The 20324-nt window shown below is 44.2% G+C and overlaps 1 protein-coding gene across 1 annotated transcript in view; it reads left to right on the forward strand.

Moving 5' to 3' along the window:
• Positions 1–20324, forward strand: part of EBF2 (EBF transcription factor 2) — a 202334-nt gene that overhangs the window by 119997 nt on the left and 62013 nt on the right. Inside the window, 1 exon segment of the mRNA XM_036750741.1 lies at positions 11910–11991. Within this exon segment, the coding sequence (XP_036606636.1) occupies positions 11910–11991 (82 nt within the window).

Consider the following 20324-nt stretch of genomic DNA (forward strand, 5'->3'; position numbering starts at 1 on the left):
GTTGAATTTGAACTCAGGTCCTCCCCACTCCAGGGCCGGTGCTCTACTCACTGTGCCACCTAGCTACCCCCTGCACAAGCACTTATTAAGTATTTACTGTGTACTAGGCACTGGGGATATAAAAGGAAAAAAAAAAGATCTGTGGGCTGAACCCTAGGCTGGGGGCTGGGAAGGAGGAGATGCTGAACTGAGATAAGATATAGCCCCCATTTTAATGGTTTCCAGAATATTAAATATAAAATAATAATAATGGGAGGAGAGTGACTTGCCCTCAGGTGATTTCAAACTAGGAGGAGTCCGATAATGATAACAATGATAACAATATATTGTATAATGTAATAAATAATATATGTAACTCTATATAATGATATGATATGATATAATATTACATAAAACAAGGTAAGGTATGATATGATATGATGTAACGTAATGTAATATAATATAATTCAATATAATGTAATACAATATAATTCAATATAATGTAATACAGTGTAATACAATACAATCTAAGCTAGCACTTTATGTTTGGGAAATCACTTTACTCACATCTCCTATTGGACATGGCACTGGGCTTGGAGTCAGGAAGAGCTGGGTTCAAATCCTGCTTTAGACATTTATTGCCTGTGTGATGCTGGATTACCTCTCCGTACCTTGGTTTCCTGATTCATAAAATGAAGTTGGTCTGGGTGGTACCTGAGGTCCCTTCTAGCTCTAACTCTGGGAACCTTTGAATACTGGTGATACTTGGCACAGCGCCTGGCACATAGTAGGCACTTAATAAATGTTTATTGGTTGTCTCGTGAACATCAAATTCTAGAACTAATGGAAAGTACTTTGCAAAGGTTAACATACAATGGTGTCATGGTGCCGTGGATTACTGCTGAGTGAGGACAGGATTTTTAGTGCCCTGCTAAGAGTAGCCAGAAGCCTGCTAGGGCCAGGGCACTTGTGTTTTCAGATGACTCAGTTTCCCCTGAACAAAAGAAACCAGTCGGGTCATACTTCCTATAACTCTTGGGTCTGCCTCTTTCAAATGAACTTATCATGTAACATTAACACAGAATTGTTATAACACAGTTATCATTAACCGTGCCCGAGAGACAGGGTGCCAGAGTGAAGGGAGCATCGAATGGCACCTGGAGCCAAGAAGCCTGAGCTTCAAATCCTCCAGCCCTGACCAAATCGCTTAAGCTCTCTGGGCCTCCATCCCCTCCTGGCTTTACCTCTGACATTGTTCACCATGCCTAAACTGCCACCTGACCCAGGAGCTTACCCCAGTGCTGGGGGCTCCTCTCCCTGGAACATCCATCCAGCTGTGCCCCTTAGCAGCCGTAAAATCCAACCCTTCATTTTACAGATGAGGAACCTGAAGCCCAGAGAGTATCAATGACTTGTTCAGGGTCACATAGGCTGTATTCGAACTCAGTTCTTCCCCACTCTAAGCCCTGTGCCCTATCCACTGTACCACATGGCCTCTCATTCTACCCCATTACTGTGACTTTAAGAGCACACCAAGTTCCACCTCCATCATCACTGGGACTCAGCTGATTGGGACTCCATGCTAATTAGATTGTTTTCAAGCACTTAGACCCCTTCCATTTTCCTACAAACAATTACCATGCAGATCACAAATATGCCTCATCTGTTCCTTCCAAGGCAGGAGGGCACAGAGCACAGGAGCCCTGCCTCGTTAGCCTTCCCCTCGCATCGCTGCTGAGGCTGGCGAGCACTGATGCTGTGCTTCTGGAGGAAGGCTCCCTGACCCCAGACCATTCCTGAGTGCCACAGACTGGCCCGCTGCCCAGAGAGCCTGGAAGGAAGAAGAAACCTTGAGGGTAGCTGACACTTTCATGGAGCCCTCCCATTCCAAGCCAATGAAACAGATTCTAAACATCAATTAAGCGCCTATTGTGTGCAGTACCCTGGGCTCAGTTCTGAGGGAGAGAAAATGGTTTAGATTAGACATTATCTTCACCTTTATAAGTTTACAGTCCAGTAGGGAGATAAGGAGCCAAACACAGACAAAACTAGTAATACTACTAGTAAGAACACCAAACAACACACACAATATTACGAAATCAGAACATTAGGGAGTGAAAAACCAAGCGCAGAGTTAGAGAGAGAAGGCAAGCGGCCTTTATGTAGCTGACATTCTGAGGGAGTTGTTTTAGAGGACAGTCAGAAATTCAGCAAGGAGAGAGAGGGAGGGAAGGCATTTGGCCACAGAGAATCTAATCTCAGTTTAATTCGACAAGCATTTACTAAGCATCCACTGTGTGCCGGGGATTTTCTAGGTGCTGGGGGAACAAAGGCAAAAACTGAAATAACCTATGCCCTCAGGAAGTCTGTATTCTATTGGGAGAGGGGGTAACATATACATAGAAAATGAATTACAAAATATATACAAAGTAATATCCTGTAGAGGGCACAGGTCTAATAGAAAGAGAAATTTGTTAATGATACAACAAGAGTTCCAGAGGGCACAACGGGAAGGCACACGTGGACTTGGATGTGTACCCAGGAGGGATGGTACCAACACGGATGTATAAGAGAAGCAGGGAATGTGGTTGTCAGGGAAGAAAGCATCAGCCTAGGTGTCTTACAACTCCAAATCACAGGATTCGTGAAGAGAGCAGAAAGGAAATAAATTTTTTCTTTCTTCCTTGAAGCGATGGATTTGGATTGGATGAGCAAAGGCCAAGAGATGAGAGAACTCGGTTCATGTTCTCTTGGTGATAGGAGAGATGGGGGAAGGTAGAAATATCTCTTACTTTTATTATTTTTAATGCCTTAAAGAACTTGTGTGATGTCATTGTTGTGGGGCAGAATAAATTTTCTGAGTTGGGAGGTGGAGGATATGGGTTCAAATCCTGACTCTGCCAAGTTGGTACCTGTGTGACCTTGGACGGGTCTCTTCAATGCTATAATTATCAGTTTTTTTATCTGTAAAATAAGGGTTTAGACTAGTCTGAACATATATTCTTGTGCCGTACAATTGAAATTCCATGACCCTTGTATAGCATCTCATCCTGTGAAAATCTTGTCAAGTCAATATCAAGTCAGCAAGCGTTTACTAAGCACCTACTGTGTGCCAGGCTGTGTTAATCCTATACAAAGAAAACTGAAAGACAGGCCCCTGCTCTCAAGGAATTCACAGACTAACAGGGAAGGCAACATGAAAACAACTTTATACAAACAAGCTCTATACAAGATAAATGGGAAAACCAACAGAAGGTAGTAGAACGAGGAGGGTTTTGGAAAGCCTTCTTGTAGAAGAAGGGATTTTAGCTGGGCCTTGAAAGAAGCGAGGAAGAGGAGACAAGGAGGGAGAGCACTCCAGCTGTGGGGGACAACCAAAGAAAATGCCTGGAGGTGGGAAACGGAGTCTCTTGTGTGGGGCCTGTCACTAGATTGCAGAGGAGTGGGAAAGGAATAAGGTGTAAGGTCACTGGGGTGGTAGGAAGGGGCCAGGTTTTGAAAGGGTTAGTGTTGTCTAACCAATCCTCCATTAGGAGATCCGCCCAGTGCAGCAGGTGCTTTCAAGGCAGCCAGTGGCTCAGCAGAGGCTCGGTCAGTTGATCCACATTTATTTATTTATTATAGTCTCTGCTCTCAAGGAGCACCCAGTCTGAGAGATGGAACGTTGCAGTCTGGAAGGCTGTTGCGGCCCAGGCCAAGTCATTTAAGTGCAATCTGCCTCAGTTTCCTCATCTGCAAAGTAGGGATTATAATAGCAACTACCTCCCACGGTTGTTATAAGGATTAAATGAGATAATATTTGTAAAGTGTTTTGTAAACTTTAAAATCCTGTATACATATTGGCTATCATATGGGAGAGTAAGATTCTAAAGATGAAGGAGTATATTTTCAGAGATCATTTCTGTTACATCTTAATTATTGCAAAGTGAATGAAATTTTTAAAAAGTCCAGCTACCAGGCATCGGATTGAAACCAATGAGTGAAAACACATCCAGGTTTTCTTCCCTCCCTTTCCTCTGGAGCCTTGTTGTTTGTAGCAGGCATGCGACGATGCTTTGCTCTGGAGATGATCTCATGCCCTATGGTGCCAGGACGCTCTGGGAGGAGAGAAGAGCAGGAGAGAATCTTGACCTCTCAGAACTTCCTCATTTTTGCAGATGAGAGTCACAGACTTCACATGGCCCAGAGACTCCAGGGCTTTTAATATCCTGGGTCGGGACATAAGAATTCAGCAGACTCCTGAAGGGCTCAAGGCAAAGTCCCACTCATTACTGTGTTTGGCCGACAGCCTGCCAGGGACTTCGTGGGGATTCCGCTGGGAAGTCACTTACAGGAAATGATATGTGTAATTTCCACTTTTATTGGTTCAAGTGGGAAACAGCAGGCTTAGCCTAGACAGGAAGGGGAGATGTGTATAGTACATAGTTGGTCCTGAAATCCAAAGAGTGGGGGACGAGTTCCCCTCTTTCACATACAGGCCGTGGGACCCTGAGAGTTCATCACTCTCTGCTCTAGGCAACTCTCTCAGGGAATAAATTTCAGAGAAGGGGCTGATATGAATTGGTAGAGGGAGCTTCCCCACTGGGAGTTCCCAGTGCCAATGAAATCACAAAAGAGCCCAAGGAAACCCATCGTTGAGTTCTCTATTGGTTGGAAGGTCTACTCCTGAATATTTAGCAGCCCTAAAAGTGGGGAAGGGAGGATTTTTGTGTATTCACCAAACTATGATTCCTTAGCCTGAATGACCTCTTTAGGCTCTACCTTCTGGATGGGATGAAGGAGAATTGGAAGAAAAGAGTTGGTCCTCATTTCAGTCAGGAATAAGGAGGTCATAGTCTTATACTCTTCTGTGGTCATTCATGTATGGAGAACCGCTTTCAGTACTGATTGCCACATTTGTGGAAGGGTGTTTTTAAGCTGGGAGGGTCCAGAGGAGGGCAAGCTGGGTGGTAGGATGATGGAGCCCATTGGATGCCATGTGAAGATTGGTTGAAGGAATGAAGGATATTTAGCATGGAGAGAGGAAGATGTAGGTGAGTGCAGATCAGTGGAAAGAAGTGACTCTGTGGAGTTGTTGGATCTGCATTCACACTCAGCCTCTTCCATTCACTGCCTATGTGACCCGGGTGGGTCAATTCTCTGTACCTCAGTTTCCCTCTTGTAAAATGAAGAGATTGGATTAGATAATACAGGAGATCCCTTCCACCTCCAAATCTGTGACCTTGTGTCATCAGTGAGTCCACAGGAATTTATCAAGCATTCCCTACGTGCTGAGCCCTGGGGATAAAAAAGAAAAGCAAAAACGTGATGTGAGGGACATGATGATCATCTTCAAATAGCTGCAGTGACACCATATTGAAGGATGAATAGATTGGAATCAGTCTGGGCTCCCAAAGGCAGAATGAGGAGCTCCAGGTGGGTGTTGCAAAGAGGCTTGTTGGGTTTCTGGCAAGTTTAAAAAACCCCTAAAACTTGGGATTCTCCCAAAGTGTAATAGCCTACCTTGGCATGAAGATGGTGGGCTTCCCTCTCCATGGAGGTATTCAAACAAAAACCATTTGTTGAGTCCACCATAGTGGGGATTCTCATTCAGGCATGAGTTAGACTCAACAGTCACTAAGTCCCTTCTGACTCTGCAAATGTACATTTCTGTGAAGCATAAGGTGAGAATGGGAACTGAATACAGGCTTCCCAACTTTTCATCCAATCCTAGCTGACATAGTTTACTAATATGGCTATGTGGAATCTAAGTCCTGTCACCATTAATCCACAGTGACAACAGTGGGGGATGGAAGGAGAGGTCCCAACACAAGAGTGGGATATGAATTGAAATTTTAAAAAAACAACCTCACAAGACCACCTTAGAGAAATGAGACTAGATACCAGTCCATTGGGAGAAGACTGGAGGGATGGAGTGGACCGTGAACTCAACCTATGTCATGGAGGTGAAGGAAGCCATTACAATCTTAGACCATGTAGGAAGATGTGTGTCTGGGACGAGGGCGATGATAGGCCCCCAGACTCCATTCTGGCCAGATCATATCTGTTGTCTTGGCAAGGCCTTTAGTTCATACCATGTAAGGATTGCTGGAAGAATTGGGAGGGCTCTTAAACTTTGCAGTGGGTTTCCACCATGGCTAGAATGCACACCCTTCTCCTCATTACCACCTCTTAGAATCCCTAGCTCCCTTCAGGGGATTGCCATAATGGACCTCTGCTTCCAGCGACAGAGGGAACACTCAAGGGAAGAAGGTCCCCCTCCCCCTGTCAACGCAGGTTAACTCCTCTGTAACTCTGTAACAGTGGCCTAGACTAGAAAGTAGTTAAGGAACTGGTTCAGGGTCACACAGCCAGTAGGAGGCTTAATGCTCCTGTCCTCCCTCTGTTGATTATCTCCAATTTATCCTGTATGCATCTTGTTTGCATATAGTTTTTGGTGTATTGTCTCCCCCAATAGACTGAGATCCTTGAGACCAGGGACTGTCTTTTGACTTTCTCTGTATCCCCAATCCTTAACACAGTACCTGCTGCATAATCTGTCGTTCCTTTGTTTCAGTCATGTCCAGCTCTTCCCTTGGCAGAGATGCTGGAGTGATTTGCCGTTTCCTCCTCCAGGTCATTTGACAGATGAGGAAACCGAGGCAAACAGGGTGAAGTGACTTGCCAGGGTCACACAGCTAGTAAGTGTCTGAGGCTGGATTTAAACTCAGGAAAATGAGTCTTCCTGCCTTTAGGCACGACACTTTATCTACTGTACCCTGGTAGGTAATAGGCATTTAATAAATGCTTATTGGTTGATTGGTGTATCAGCTGTGTGACTTGAACCCAGGTCTTCTTAACTTTGAGAAGAGTGACCTAGTTACCCCTTAGGGGCTTCTGCTGTTTCTCTTGAATCTCAGCTCAAATGCAAGATTTTATACAAAACCTTCACCCTGCTGCTAGTGTCGCCCCCTCCCCAATTAGCTTCTACTTTGGAAGTGTTTTAGATGGATAGGGTGTCTCTCCTCACTAGATTCTAAGCTTCTCAGAGGCAGGAATTCTTTTGCTTATCGTGGTATTCCTAGGTCACAGTGCTGGGCATGTAGTAAGTGCTTAATAAATGCTTATTACTCGATTAAGAAGACTCAGCTGTGTGGACAGGGGAAAAAAGCCAACTGTCTTCAAGGATTTGAAGGACATGTCAAATCAAGATTAGATTTATTCTTCTTTCTCAGTAGGGAAGAGAATAAGCATTTATAGAGCACCTCCTGTATGCCAGGTACTGTGCAAAGTATTTTAGAAATATTATCCCATTTGACCCTTACAACAACGCGGTGAAGTGGGTGCTATTTTCATCAACAATTTTACAGTTGAGGAAACTGAGGCAAACAGAAGTTAAAGTGACTTGCTCAGCTAATAAGTGTCTAAGACCAGATTTGAACTCAAGTCCTTCGACTCCAGGTCCAGTGATTCATCCATTGTGCTGCTTAATTGCCTCAAACCTTCTTGAAGGCAGGGGCCATTTCATTTTCTTTCTTTTTCCTTTTTGTTTTGGAGGAGGGAAGGCAGGGCAATTGAGGTTAAGTGACTTGCCCAAGGTCACACAGCTAGTGTGTCAAGTGTCTGAGACTGGATTTGAACTCGGGACCTCCTGACTCCAGGGCCCGTGCTCTACTCACTGCACCACCTAGCTGCCCCAAGGCCATTTTATTTTCGTTATCATCTCCCCAGTGCCTAGCACAGGGTCCAGCATATAGTAGGAGGTTAATAAATGCTTGCTTGCTGGCTTGGCTCTTGGCCCAGAGAAGACAGAATGGGAAGCAATGGGTAGATGTTGCAAAGGTGCCGTTTTAAGCTCCTTGAAAGGAAAATAAGTCTAAGCATCCCAAAGTGGAACAGCTGTCTTGGGAGGGAGTTCCCCTGCCCTAGAGGTCTTCAAGCAGAGTCTGGGTGAGCCCTCAAAGGGGACTCTGGGGAGGGAATTTTGTCCAGGTCTAGGTTGTCTCAGATGGCTGCTGAGGACCCATCCCTTACTGATAGAGTGTTTGAGAGGAAAAAGAGAGGGTGAGAATCCAGTGACCTCGGGAAAGAAAATGAGGAGAGGCCACAGCCAACTTCAGACCCTCTTTTAATTAATTTTTATATCTGGGTACAAGCTATCTATGGCCCCCACTCACGTGCTAGGATTTCCAGTGACAGCCAGGCAGGATCCCCTGTGTTTTCCCCAAGAGTGGGCCTCAAAGGTCGAGAGACAATGAGTTAGGGGCCCAAGCTCCCCCTTCCTCTCTCCACCTGACCCATTTTGAATTGACTGCTAAATCCATAGCGCGTGTAGGGATCAGGCCGAGCACAAACCCAAAGCACTATGAGGCAGGGGGCGCCCAAAGTAGGGTAATTTCCATCCGAAGAATCATCAGAGGTTGCACTTTTAAATTGAATAAATCCTTTTGGAAGGCTCTTTCTTAGCCCTAAATCAATTTGATTCTGTGTAAAATCCCATCTCCTTCTAGGTTCTCCCTCTCCAGAGCCGTCTACATCAGCATGCTTCAATAAATATTAATGTTTTCACCAAACACTTCTTTGAGGGTGGGTGGGGGTGGGGAACAATATAATGAGATGTAGCAGCCTTGATAGGGGGCCCCGTTAGAGTTATACTGTCCAAATATGAGGGAGAAGGCGAAAGAGAAGGGAGGAGGGGGCTGGTGGGGAGGAGAAAAGAGAAAGAGACGAGAGATAGAGGGGAAGAAAGGAGAGAAAGAGAGGAGAGAGACAGAGACAGACAGAAAGAGATGGAGAGAAAAGAAGAGAGTGGAGAAGGGGAAAGCAGATAGAGGAGAAAGACAAGAAAGAAGAAGGAAAAGAGAGGAAAGAGAAAAAAGAGGAAGGAGATAGGAGAGACAGGAGGTATGAGAGTGAAAAGAAGAGGTAAACAGAGAAAGGAGAGAGAAAAAGGAAGAGAAAGAGAGGAAAGAGAGCAGGAGAAAAGAGGGAGGAGGGGTAAGGGGAAGTGCTTTACTTGGGTTCAATGTGAGAAAAGATAGAAATCAGGGTGTTGGTTAAGAAAAGAAGAAGCTGGCCTTGGAAAAGAAGGAAAAGAGGGATTCGTTGGTCTTTAGAAATTGAGGAGAGGCTGTGACCCAGAGTCCATGTGGAGCAGGGGAGGGCATCTCACCTCTGGCCCATCTGAGCCTGGATAAAGACAGAGAGAGAGCTTTCATTAGTGGAACACCAAATGTTTACAAAGTTCAGAATCAAAAGGGAAAAGAAACAACTGCTGAAATTCGAGGCAGCCTTTAAGGTTTGTAAAGGCTCTTTACGTTCATCATCATTCATTCTCTCACCCACACTTCACCAAAACTCGAGGAAGTGGGGACATCAGGCATTATCATTCCCACTTTACAGGAAAGCAAACAGGCTCAGAGGAGTTAAGTCATTTGTCCAGGGTTGCACATACTTTAGCCATCAGTGGTAGGATTTGAATCCAGGCCTATCTGACTCTTAGACCCAAATACTTATGGAAAATATATGTATATGATAGTTATAGACATGTTTATTATTATTATAGTATTAGAGAGACAGCATGTAGAGATGCAGCCTTAGAGTCAGGAAGGCCCGAGTTTAAGCCCAGCCTCTTACAAGTATTGACTATGTGACCTTGGGCAAGGTGACTTAAACCTGCCAGTGGCCCAGGCAAGCCAGGTGTTGATCTGCATTGGAAGAAGGGAAGTTTTTATGTCAATGAAATCACACTTCCTATCCATCATCACCACCCCACCATCATCATCCTCTCTCATTTGATCCTGAACTTTGCAGACACCTGGTGCTTTGCTGATGAAGGTCACACCTTCACCTTATTCTCAGTACCTACCAGAGAAAAAAGATCAGATACTCCCTACTGCCCTCTCTAGTGACCAAATCCACAGCTTGGCTCCAGTTTCCAAAGAGCGGTGAATTGCCCCTCCTTTCTTTCTGAACACAGCTTTTTGTTTTTTCAACCATCCACAATTGCCAGATTTATTTAGACCAATATTTTGAGTCTGTTAAAAGCTATTTGAGAAGTGTTGGTGACCCTTCCTGCAATAAACCTTGGTGTGAATTCAGAGAGGCCAGTCTGAACTCCATCTAGACACAGAGATAGATGGAAATAGAGCTTTAATTCTCTCTGTCTCTGTCTCTCTTTCTCTCTCTGCCTCTCTGCCTCTTTCTCTCTGTCTTTGTCTCTTTCTGTCTCCGCCTCTCTGTGTCTCTGTGTCTTTGTCTGTCTCTGTCTCTCTGTCCCTGTCTCTCTCCCTCTCTGTTTCCGGCTCTCTCCTTTCTTTCTCTCACAGCCTCTCTTTGTCTGTTCTCTGTCTCCGTCTTTGTCTGTGTCTCTCAGTCTCTGCTTTCTCTGTCTCTGTGTGTCTCTGTCTGCCTCTGTCTGCCTCTCTCTCTTTCCATTTCTGTTTCTTAAAAAATGTCTTTGTTTCTTTGTATTTGTCTGTCTGTCTCTATAATTTTTTAATTCACACTCAGGCTTACTGTAGGAACAATCACCAACACTTCCCCAAATATCTTTTAACTGATGGAAAACAAAAATACCCTTTCGATGTAGCCAAAGCTCTGGAGAGTGAATCTTCCCTTCTCCTTCCTCCTCCTCCCTCACTTCGCCTGTTTATCTGTTCACCCTCCTCTTTAATGGAGAGAGAAATGCCATTAATTGGCTCATTGGTGGTTTCTTTTGTGCAATTTTTTGGGGGGAAGCAGCCGAGGTCCCCAAGTCCACAGTGACATCCCCTTGATCACCCCTGTGTGCAAAAGGCTATTTGGATGGACGTTGTTATCCCCCCTTTATTTGTGTTGGTGGTAAATCCTAGGGAAAAAATGTCTATCTTTTCCTTTAAAGTTCTGATTCAAGGCATGGATGTGAGAGTTCTGAAGGGACTTTGGGACTGCGGTAAAAATTCGTTGTCATAGCAACAGGAAGGGAAATAGGCCTTGCTCACCTGGGACTTTTACTTACTGCAAAAGCTTGGTTTATTTTTATTTTTTATTTTTTTAAGGGAAGGACTCTGCAAGCAAAATAAATAAATAAAGAAAACTTATTGTATTTGGAAACCCTTTTTTCAAATATTAAAAAATATAGCTCCCTTCAAGGCCCCCTCTGCTCTTTTCCCTCAGCTGGGGGTGACTGGCTAATTAAAGATGCCTCGGTTTTCCAAGTTGCACAACTGGGTTCTGGTAGGGGTTGCCTGGCTTCACCAGGGTCCTGCAAATGACACACCCAAGCCATTCTTCTGTCCTTTGTTTTCAAGGTCTGAAAAGAGTAATAGAAATGGTCATTGGTCACCATAAGGCCAGCACTCCCCAAGAAGGGAGGGGCACCCCATAGAGCCAGGCTCCCTTTGGAGTCCAAAGACCATTTTCTGAGTTGTAAATGAAGTGGCTGAAAAGAGCCGTGTGTGTGTGTGTGTGTGTGTGTGTGTGTGTGTGTGTGTGTGTGTGTGTGTTTGTGTGTGACTAAAAAGGTACCTGTATATATACAGTTGGAAGCCTCATGTCTGACCCACACTGGGATTCTTGGATGAGTCCTGACATTTCAAACCCATGTCAGAGACATCTCTGCCTGACAGGGGTCACCACTGCCCATGAAGAAGGGACTACCAGGGGTGGTGTTCAGCTGCACCCTTGACAAACCTAGCCAGTGGGTGGGGTGGGGGACAGAACAGTGATATGTTACTACCACTGGGAAGCATTCCAAGTGGTGAAGTCTTGAAGGTCAGCTCTGCACTTGACTCTGGGACAGTGAGTTGAAATTTGCCAGATTTGAACCATGATCATCCTTCAAATACTATTCAATAAATGAGATCTACCCTTTTAAACAATTAATAATGATAATGACCATAATGAAAATAATAATAAACCTGGTGGTTTCAGGTTTCTTAAAGGTGTAACTTGTGTCCTTTTCTCCGCAGATTCTTTTTAAAATTTTTCCTGAAGTGCAATCAGAATTGTTTGAAAACAGCAGGAAACCCCAGGGACATGCGACGCTTCCAGGTAAGGGGTCTACTGTAGCTGTAAGTAAACCTTGCCACTTTCCTTCACAATGAAAAAGATGACAGTAAATGATAAACCATATCCGATGGTGTGAAAGCTGCCTTCATTGGTAGGTTCAGACTTCTGCCTTCTTTCCTAGATCCCTGCAAGAAGGAGATGTTCAAGCAGGGGTAGAGACAGAATGGGAAACCTTCAGGTTATCATCCCCAATTCCCCAGATCCCCAAGGACTCTGGTCCTTGAGACCCAGCCACTCGGGATCTTTTCAGTGCTTTCTGAAAACAATTCTTTTGTCTCTCCTTTTCCCACCTTGTGAACCCTATCAATTGTATTTCTCTCCCTCTCTCTCTCTCTCTCTCTCTCTCTCTCTCTCTCTCTCTCCCAGCCCTTCCAAAACTGGCCAGCCAAATCGTCATGGTCACTTTAAGAGCTCCACACAACAATAGGGCCCATGGGACAGTGACCCAGCTGCTTGGCAGTTAAATCTGCCAGTGGCTCCATCACCCCATCACTGATGTATTGAGAATACGAGCTAATAAAAAACACAGAGTGAGGCGAACTGTGTTGGGTTGGAAATGTAAGCAAGTGTACTCCTTCCCAATCCCCTCCCCTCTTCCTTAATCTTTGAAGTACCCATATTTAATTCATCAAATGACTTTCCTGCCATTTGTCCCCAGCCCAAATGCAGAAGGGGAAAAAGTAGAAATAAAGCATTTTAAGGGAGCTAATACTTTGTAGCCTGAGCTATTTCTAAGTCTTTACGGCACAGTGGGTCACCTTCTGAAACATTGCCTTCTTTTCTATCTTAACCTCTGAACTGGAGAGCAGGCAAGAATGATCTGAACCCATTTTCAAGATGGAAAATTGGGAACCTCAGGAGAAGAGAGGTGAAAGGGCTTCCCTGAGATAATAGCTAGCATCTATCTGACTCTTTAAGGTTGGCAAAACACTCACAAGGTTCACTGGCTGGGTGACCCTGGGCAATTCACCTGACCTCTCGAGGCTCAATTTCCTTATGGCCAACATTTATATAGTGTTTTAGGGCAGGGGTGGGGAACCTGTGGCTGCGAGGCCATGTGTGGCCCTCTAGGTCCTCAAGTGCAGTGCTTTGGTTTGTATTCAATCAAAGGGCTGCACTTGAGGACCTAGAGGGCCACGTGTGGCCCTGAGGCCAAAGGTTCTCCACCCCTGTTTTAGAATTTCCGATATGCCCTCTCTCTTTTGATTCTTACAACAACCCTGTGAGCAAGGGACTATCATCATCATCTTTACAGAGGAGGAAACTGAAGCTGAGAGAAATTTATACAACTTGCCCAGGATTGCTTTGGCTAGTAAGTGCCTTAGACAGGACTCAAACTCAGGTCTTCCTGATTCCAAGTCCAGCCCTCTATTCACCGCGGCACTTAGTGTTGAAAACAACTCATTAGGTTAGAGGTTTACGGTATGTAAGGTGCTTTGCAAATTTTAGAGCCCAGTAGACAGGACAAGTGTTTCTTTTAGGAAAATAACCTCCAATGAAATTGTATCTAAGCTAAAAGCAGCTTTAATAGATACATAACCCTAGTGGCTTGGGTGTTTTACACACACTCACACATACACACCCACTCACACACACACACTCACACACACATACACACACATACATACACACATATATGTGTACATATTTGCACATAAGAGACAGACTTCACACACTCAATGTCTGAGATCTGGCCATCTTCAGCACACCGCATGGCAGGCAACTAATAAATGCTTATTTTATGAGGAAATGACTTCTTGGAATGTGGGCCTGGCTCAAGACGGATGATGGCAGCATTTAGCCCATCAGCACCTTCCAGAATTACCAAATTGAAGCAATTACGTCGATAACTTAGGCAAAGTTTGTACTACCCCCCGTGCCCCCACTCAGATGTTCCCTTCCATTATCTGAATATTTCAGGCAAAGTGCTTAGTTGGTTTATCATATAACTGCTAGCATTTCTAGAAAGCCTTAAGGGTTGCGAAGCACTTTAACAAGTATTATCTCGTGTTCTCATAACAACCCTAGGAGGTAGGTGCTATGATTATCTCAATGTTACTTATGATATGCCTTGAAATAAGAGTCAAAAGAGCCAAAGAAACTTCAGCTGGAAGGCTTAGATCAGAGATTTTGAAATGGTTGGGACTTCAGAGGTCATATAGCAGGGTTACTGGAGCCGGTTCATCCTACTGAGACCTTAAATTGTTAAATCATCAGTGCGACCATTTACATTTTGGAAATTGGAAAAAGCTGCAAACCAAAGCTTGACTTATTGTTTTATTGGTCATCCAGACTTCAGAAAGTGATGGAGAAAATGTTAATGGTTCAGATTGAATTTATAAGTGCGCCAAGTATACGTGCCCCATCTCCTAGAGAGCTGATTGTTAAACACTTACCCGCATATAGCTGCATGTAGTACAAGCTTCTTATTTTAAAAGATGAAGAAACTGAAGCCCAGACATACTAAGGGGTCCCCAGAGCTCATACAGACAGTATGTAGCAGAGCTTGGGTTTGAATCTGTGTCCTCTGACTCACAATTCTGCTCTACCACAGGGCTTCTAAAGGGATCCTTGAGTGCCTGCCATATTCAATTCGATCTTCACTTTGTGTGAATATAAGCTTCTTGAGGAGAGAGGGCTCATTTTTGTCCTTAAATAAACAGCCCCAGAGCCTCAAGCTTAGTGAAAAGGTGGCTAGCCTTGGAGTCTGGAATACTGTGACCCTGGGCAAGTCACTTGGCCTTAGTCCCAGGCATCTCTCTAAGACAAGAGGGCTTAACCATTTTTGGGGGGTGGAGTGGGGTTCATGAATCTCCATTTTAGTTGTCTGGTGAAGCCTTCAGGGCCCTGTCTCAGAAAAATGATTTTAAAATTCATAAAATAAAATATATGGGCTTACAAATGAAAGCAATTATATTTTTAAAAGTTACTTAAAAAAAGTTCACACACATGGAAATAAAGCCTATTAAGACTACAGAGCACCTTCCTAGACTCTGACCTGCAGATAAGGTGTCAGTTTTCATTGGTAGAGGACCTTTTCCTTACTAAGAGTTCTCTATGTCAATGGAATCTCTAGTCTGAAACGTATCTCTGAATATGAGAAGGATTGTGACCAATGTAGGGAACTCCCACTATGGGAAGTCACTTCACAGACACAAATCACATTTTCTCATGACTCAGTTCATGAGACCTAGAAAGATTCCTGAATCTTAAGGAGGTGGAGTAATCTATCCCATGGTCACACAGGTAGCTAGTATCAGGATGTCTTCCTGACTCCAGGGCAGGCACGATAGTCACCTAAACTATGCTGCCTTGTAGACAGTAGTCAATTGATCCATGATTTTCAGTTGATTGAGTTGGGGGGAGCCAGGCTAAATGTGATTAAATTTCTTAGGAGGGTTTGAATGGAACAGAAACTCAATATTAACTTTGAAATGGATCTCAGACCAAAACAACCCCATGTTCTTCTCCCTAAGAGAAATAGAGAATGAACTAGCTGGAACTAGATCCCGAATACTAGGATGTCTAAGAGGACTGAAATGTGGCAAAGCCTGACCATGACAAATGAGTCTGGAGCCTTGGAGCTTCTGGAGTGGAGGAGGGCGTCTTCCATTTGAACTTGACCTTGCCCATTCAGTTGGAGACCTGGCATTTGGCTCTCCATAGAAAATCTGTTTATCTCCAGGACCAAGCTCAATTCAATTCTTCCACCATTTATGAAGTGCTGGGGAATGCAAGGCGAAAACAAAAATAAAAATTTCCGCTCTCAGTTTACAAAACCAAACCAAACCAAACAACTTATTGTGATGCTATCATGCACAAGACAGAAATGAAAAAAACAAACAACACGACCTTCATCCTTAAAGAATTGACATTCTTCTGGAGAGGATTTTTTGGGTAAATAGACAATGAAATACAACTCCCTTTGAGGGTGTGAAATAGCATTAACAAATGAGAATAATCTGGAAAGGATTTGCATATGAGGTATCACCCAGGCTGAGCTTTGAAGGAAGATATTCTCTGAGACAGGGGTGAGAGGGTGGAATTCATGGCTTCTCATTCATTGGGGCCTCTCAGACTGTGTAAAGGCAAGGAGGCGGGAAATGAGGCTTATTAGGTGATGAATGGTAACATAGAACATTAAATCAATTTTCATGATGAATGAAACAATGAATATGGGGTCTGGAATTCTGATGGGCCCCAAGGTGTTTAAAATTCCACAATCTATGAGCAAGGAAAATCACCCCAGTCATTACAGAAGTGGTGCTGTTGGATAAAACCCGGTGACTCATACCTCCAGGGAGGAAGGGTAAAAGATCGCCATGTTTTGTTGAAGCTCTTAGGGACCCGTTAGGACATAATGAGATCTATTCTGTTTTTTTGTTTTTGTTTTTTTGTTTGTTTGTTTTTTGCCTGTGGGTGGAGAGCAGGCTTCTATAAAGCCAAGAGAGGAAAGAATATAGAATGGAGAAGAATTGGGCTCATTGTCTTTTCTTCAGTTCAGACTCTGAAGCCAGAATGTGCCCCTCCACATTGTAGCTGACTTCTTGCCCCAAGATCATTTCCACATACTTATGGAGATTAACATCAGGATGGAGTAAAAATATGGGTTGGTTCGTCTCACTATGGTTAACTGCCATTGATTCCTTGGGTGATCAGAAGGAGCCAGACCCTATGGGTCATGAAGAAGTTTCCAGGGCTGGGCTAGAGCGATATCTAGATCATGTGGGGGTTTCACTAAAATTGTATGAGCATACAAGCAGACAGATATGCCCTGCAAAGTGTTCTTTTAAGAGACTAACATGCCACCACCCAGACTTTCTAATCCCCACTGTTGTCAATCATATTTCTTTTAGAAGAATGTAAGTGCCTTGAAGGTGGGACTTTTTTCATTTTTATTTTCATATCCCGGGTTTCTAGAGCAGCTAGGTGGCACTGTAGATAATGTGTTGGGCCTGGAGTTAGGAAAACTCATCTTCCTGAATTCAAACCTGGTCTCAGACACTTCCTAGCTTTGTGACCCTGGGCAAGTCACTTCACACAGTTTTCCTCAGTTCCTCCATAAAATGAGATGAAGAAGGAAATGGCAAACCACTCCAGTATCTTTGCCAAGAAAATTCCAAATAGGGTCACAAAGAATTGGGCACAACTTAAAAAAATGACTGAACAATAATCCCAAGTTTCTGGCACAAAGTCTAGGTGCTTCATAAATGTTCATTGAATGAATGAATGGAAAAATGATTCTTGGGCATCCTTGGAGCATATATAGACTTTCTGACTCTCCACGGAAAAGCTCAGGGCTGTAAAATCATAGCTATGTAGCTATAAGGAACCTTAGGGGCCAGCTCATTGGACCTCATCATTCTATCGATGAACAATCTCAGGCCAAGAGAGGGTTAAATGACTTGTCTAAGGCCACACAACCAACAACAGTTGAAGGCTGTCTTCAATCCCATAGCGTCAAGATGGAAGGGGATGCTCAGGAATCCAGAAATCAGTAGCTGGACTGATGTGTCTGAAGTGTCATGACAAGGAACTAACTAGAGTAAGAGCATTGAGGCCCAACTCTCAATGTTGTCTGACCTTATGGGAGGCATCTCCCACTCTGTGAGCCTTTTACACTGTGAAATGAGGCTAGGAATGCATGTACCATCCATCTCACAGGGCAGCTGTCAGGATCAAATGAGACATTGTCCCCCAAACCCTTTGGAAATCTGAAAACGGTCTATGAAAGTGAGCTATGATGATGCAATTCCACACAGACAAAGAGGGGAAAGCAATGAAGAGAGAGAGAAATTATATATCACCAGGGGCTTCAGAGAAAAGCAATGCCAAGTTTATTTTGGTCACTTAAGAAGTGACCTCTTATGGAGAAATTGGAAGGAGTTGACTTCATCTAGTCAAGAACCAGGAAAGGTAATTGTAGGCCAACGGGAACATGAGGAAGAATGCCAAGAGAATGATGGGAGGCCAGAAAGGACTGGTGGAAGGGGGAGATGAAGCAGGGCTGTTGAATGATGGGAAGCGGCCAGTCCGAGGTGCCATGGGTTAGAGTCAGCAGCTGTGAGAGGATGTGGCCTGTCAAGTGTACGTGATGGAGACCCCCAAGTGCACAGCCCCTCAGTCTATGACACTGGGTGATGCAAGAGCCAAGGATATGCCAACTACTCATGCTCTCCTCGGTTTGGCAGAGATGATGGCTGTCCCCTAAGCTTTTTCAAAACCTGGCTAGTATAAAAACCTTTTTTGAGGGGGGTAATGAGATTATTTTTCTTTTTTAAAAAAGTCCAATGTATCTCTCACACCCGTTGAAGAGGGAAACAAGAGTTTAAATTAACTCCAAATGGCAAAAATCTAATCCAGCCCCAGCTGCCGGCAGGTTTCTGCCTTTCCAGTCTTTCAGTGTGAGAGTTGCCAGCTGCTTTCTGATCTCACCCACCATTTGAAATCGCCCAGGCTACTGAGCAGAAGTTTTAAAACCCATCATGGAAATCACTTGACTTATGGCCTTTGGGACCGACAGGTGAGTCCATTATCCACTGGTGAAACAAACCAGAGACGTGGAGATCAGAAATCATAATTACCCGTTTGGAGTCTGAAAAGCTTCCCTGGGCTACGGGGTCTTTCACGTAGTCTGAGGCTCTGAGCCTGGAGAAAAGGGCCCTGGGGAGTTTGTCCAAGCTTTCTCCCCAATTCCTAACATAACCTCGTGCCCCAAACCCCTGTGGTCTTCAGACAGGGACTGAAAACCAGGGCTAGTGGGATGTTTTGTCAGTTTCCATGGGAAATGTGCTTTGAGCTCTGAAGGAAAAGCTGGAGAAAAGTGAAAGTGAGCATTTAGGGTAGCTCGATAATCCTTTGGATTTAGTCTGGGCCCAAGTAAGTCTCCACAGCTAAATCAGAGTGTCAAAGAACTGCAGAATTCAAGAGCTGCCAGGGACCTCAACTAGTCCAACTCAACCCTCCCCCCCCCACCACAAGAAGTCCCCACTGCAGCATACCAGAAAAGTGGTCATTGGACCTGCCCCATGAATTTTCAAGAAGGGTCAGGATTCTGGTAGAACTCAAATACCTCCCCTTATAATCAAACAGCAGCTGTTCCCTTTTGGGGGGTTATTTTATTCTTGATGTTCAGTACAGTTGCTTAAACATTTGTGTGTGTGTGTGTTGGGGGTGGTGAAAGGGGAGGAACTAGTCTGGGTCTGTGTGTGATTTCAGTCATATAGGGAACTTCCCAGTATGGAAACTCCCTCCACCAATGTAGACTGGCAACCCATTTGGGAAGTTGCTTGGGAGCACTGAAATTTGAAAGTTGAATGAATTGCCTAGAGTCACTCCATCGGTATTGATCAGAGGCAAGACTTGGGACCAGGTCTCCATGACACTAAGGCCAGCCTTCCATTCACTGCTATTCACTTCCTCTCCATTTGCACATAGTAGGTGTTTAATAAATGTTGTTGAGTTGAATCGATTGAGGACCAAAAACTCCCACCCATCCTAGAACAATTGTGCAGGATCTTTCCTAGAGCTTCAATAAGTGAACTTCAGCTCATAGTGCCTCAAACATAGAAGGCCCTGACCGTCCATATGTACACATTTATGTATTTATAGACCGACTGAAGATTTTAAGACTATACCGGTTCCTTGACTGTCTGGAGAGGGGAAGGCACTTTCCTGATTTTGGGCTCCCCTGCCAATGTTTTGACTCTTGGCTATGCCTGGCTACACATGAATGTAGTGTTGGAAGGCAGGTGGCCTACAGCATCACTACTGGCTGGCAGACAGGGGTGGAAGGGAATGTCTATATCTCATGCCAAAGAGAGAAGGCACCAAATACATGTGGCGCCCCTGTGACTCCTAACGCTTCCCATAAGTACAGTAGTGGCACTTGACCCAGCCACATGGTAGACTATTAGCCAGGGAAGATAAAGACTAATGATGATGACGATGATGACAATGATGATGACGGAGACCATAATAAAAATGACAGTAACAATAATAATAAGAAAAATACACATTTTAAAGACTTTAAAATAGCCACAAGAACTCAATAAATAGAATTGGAATGTTATCACAGAATGGACTGTTGTCCAAAATCTTCTGAAGATACATAAAATTAATCCATAAAATTTTAAGAACACCGTTTTAAAAGATGTCAACATTCTAAGTAGTCATAATTTCTAAGTGACATAGAATGAAAAACCTTTTAAAATTTAAAGACCACCCAGAGGAGATCAGAGTCATGTGGGGGCAGGATGAGGTCCCCATTATCTACCGTCCTCAGACAGGTGCTAGCTGGGTGACCTGGGCAAGTC

This window comes from Trichosurus vulpecula, chromosome 3 (assembly GCF_011100635.1).
Source record: "Trichosurus vulpecula isolate mTriVul1 chromosome 3, mTriVul1.pri, whole genome shotgun sequence".
Taxonomy (NCBI): Eukaryota; Metazoa; Chordata; class Mammalia; order Diprotodontia; family Phalangeridae; genus Trichosurus; species Trichosurus vulpecula.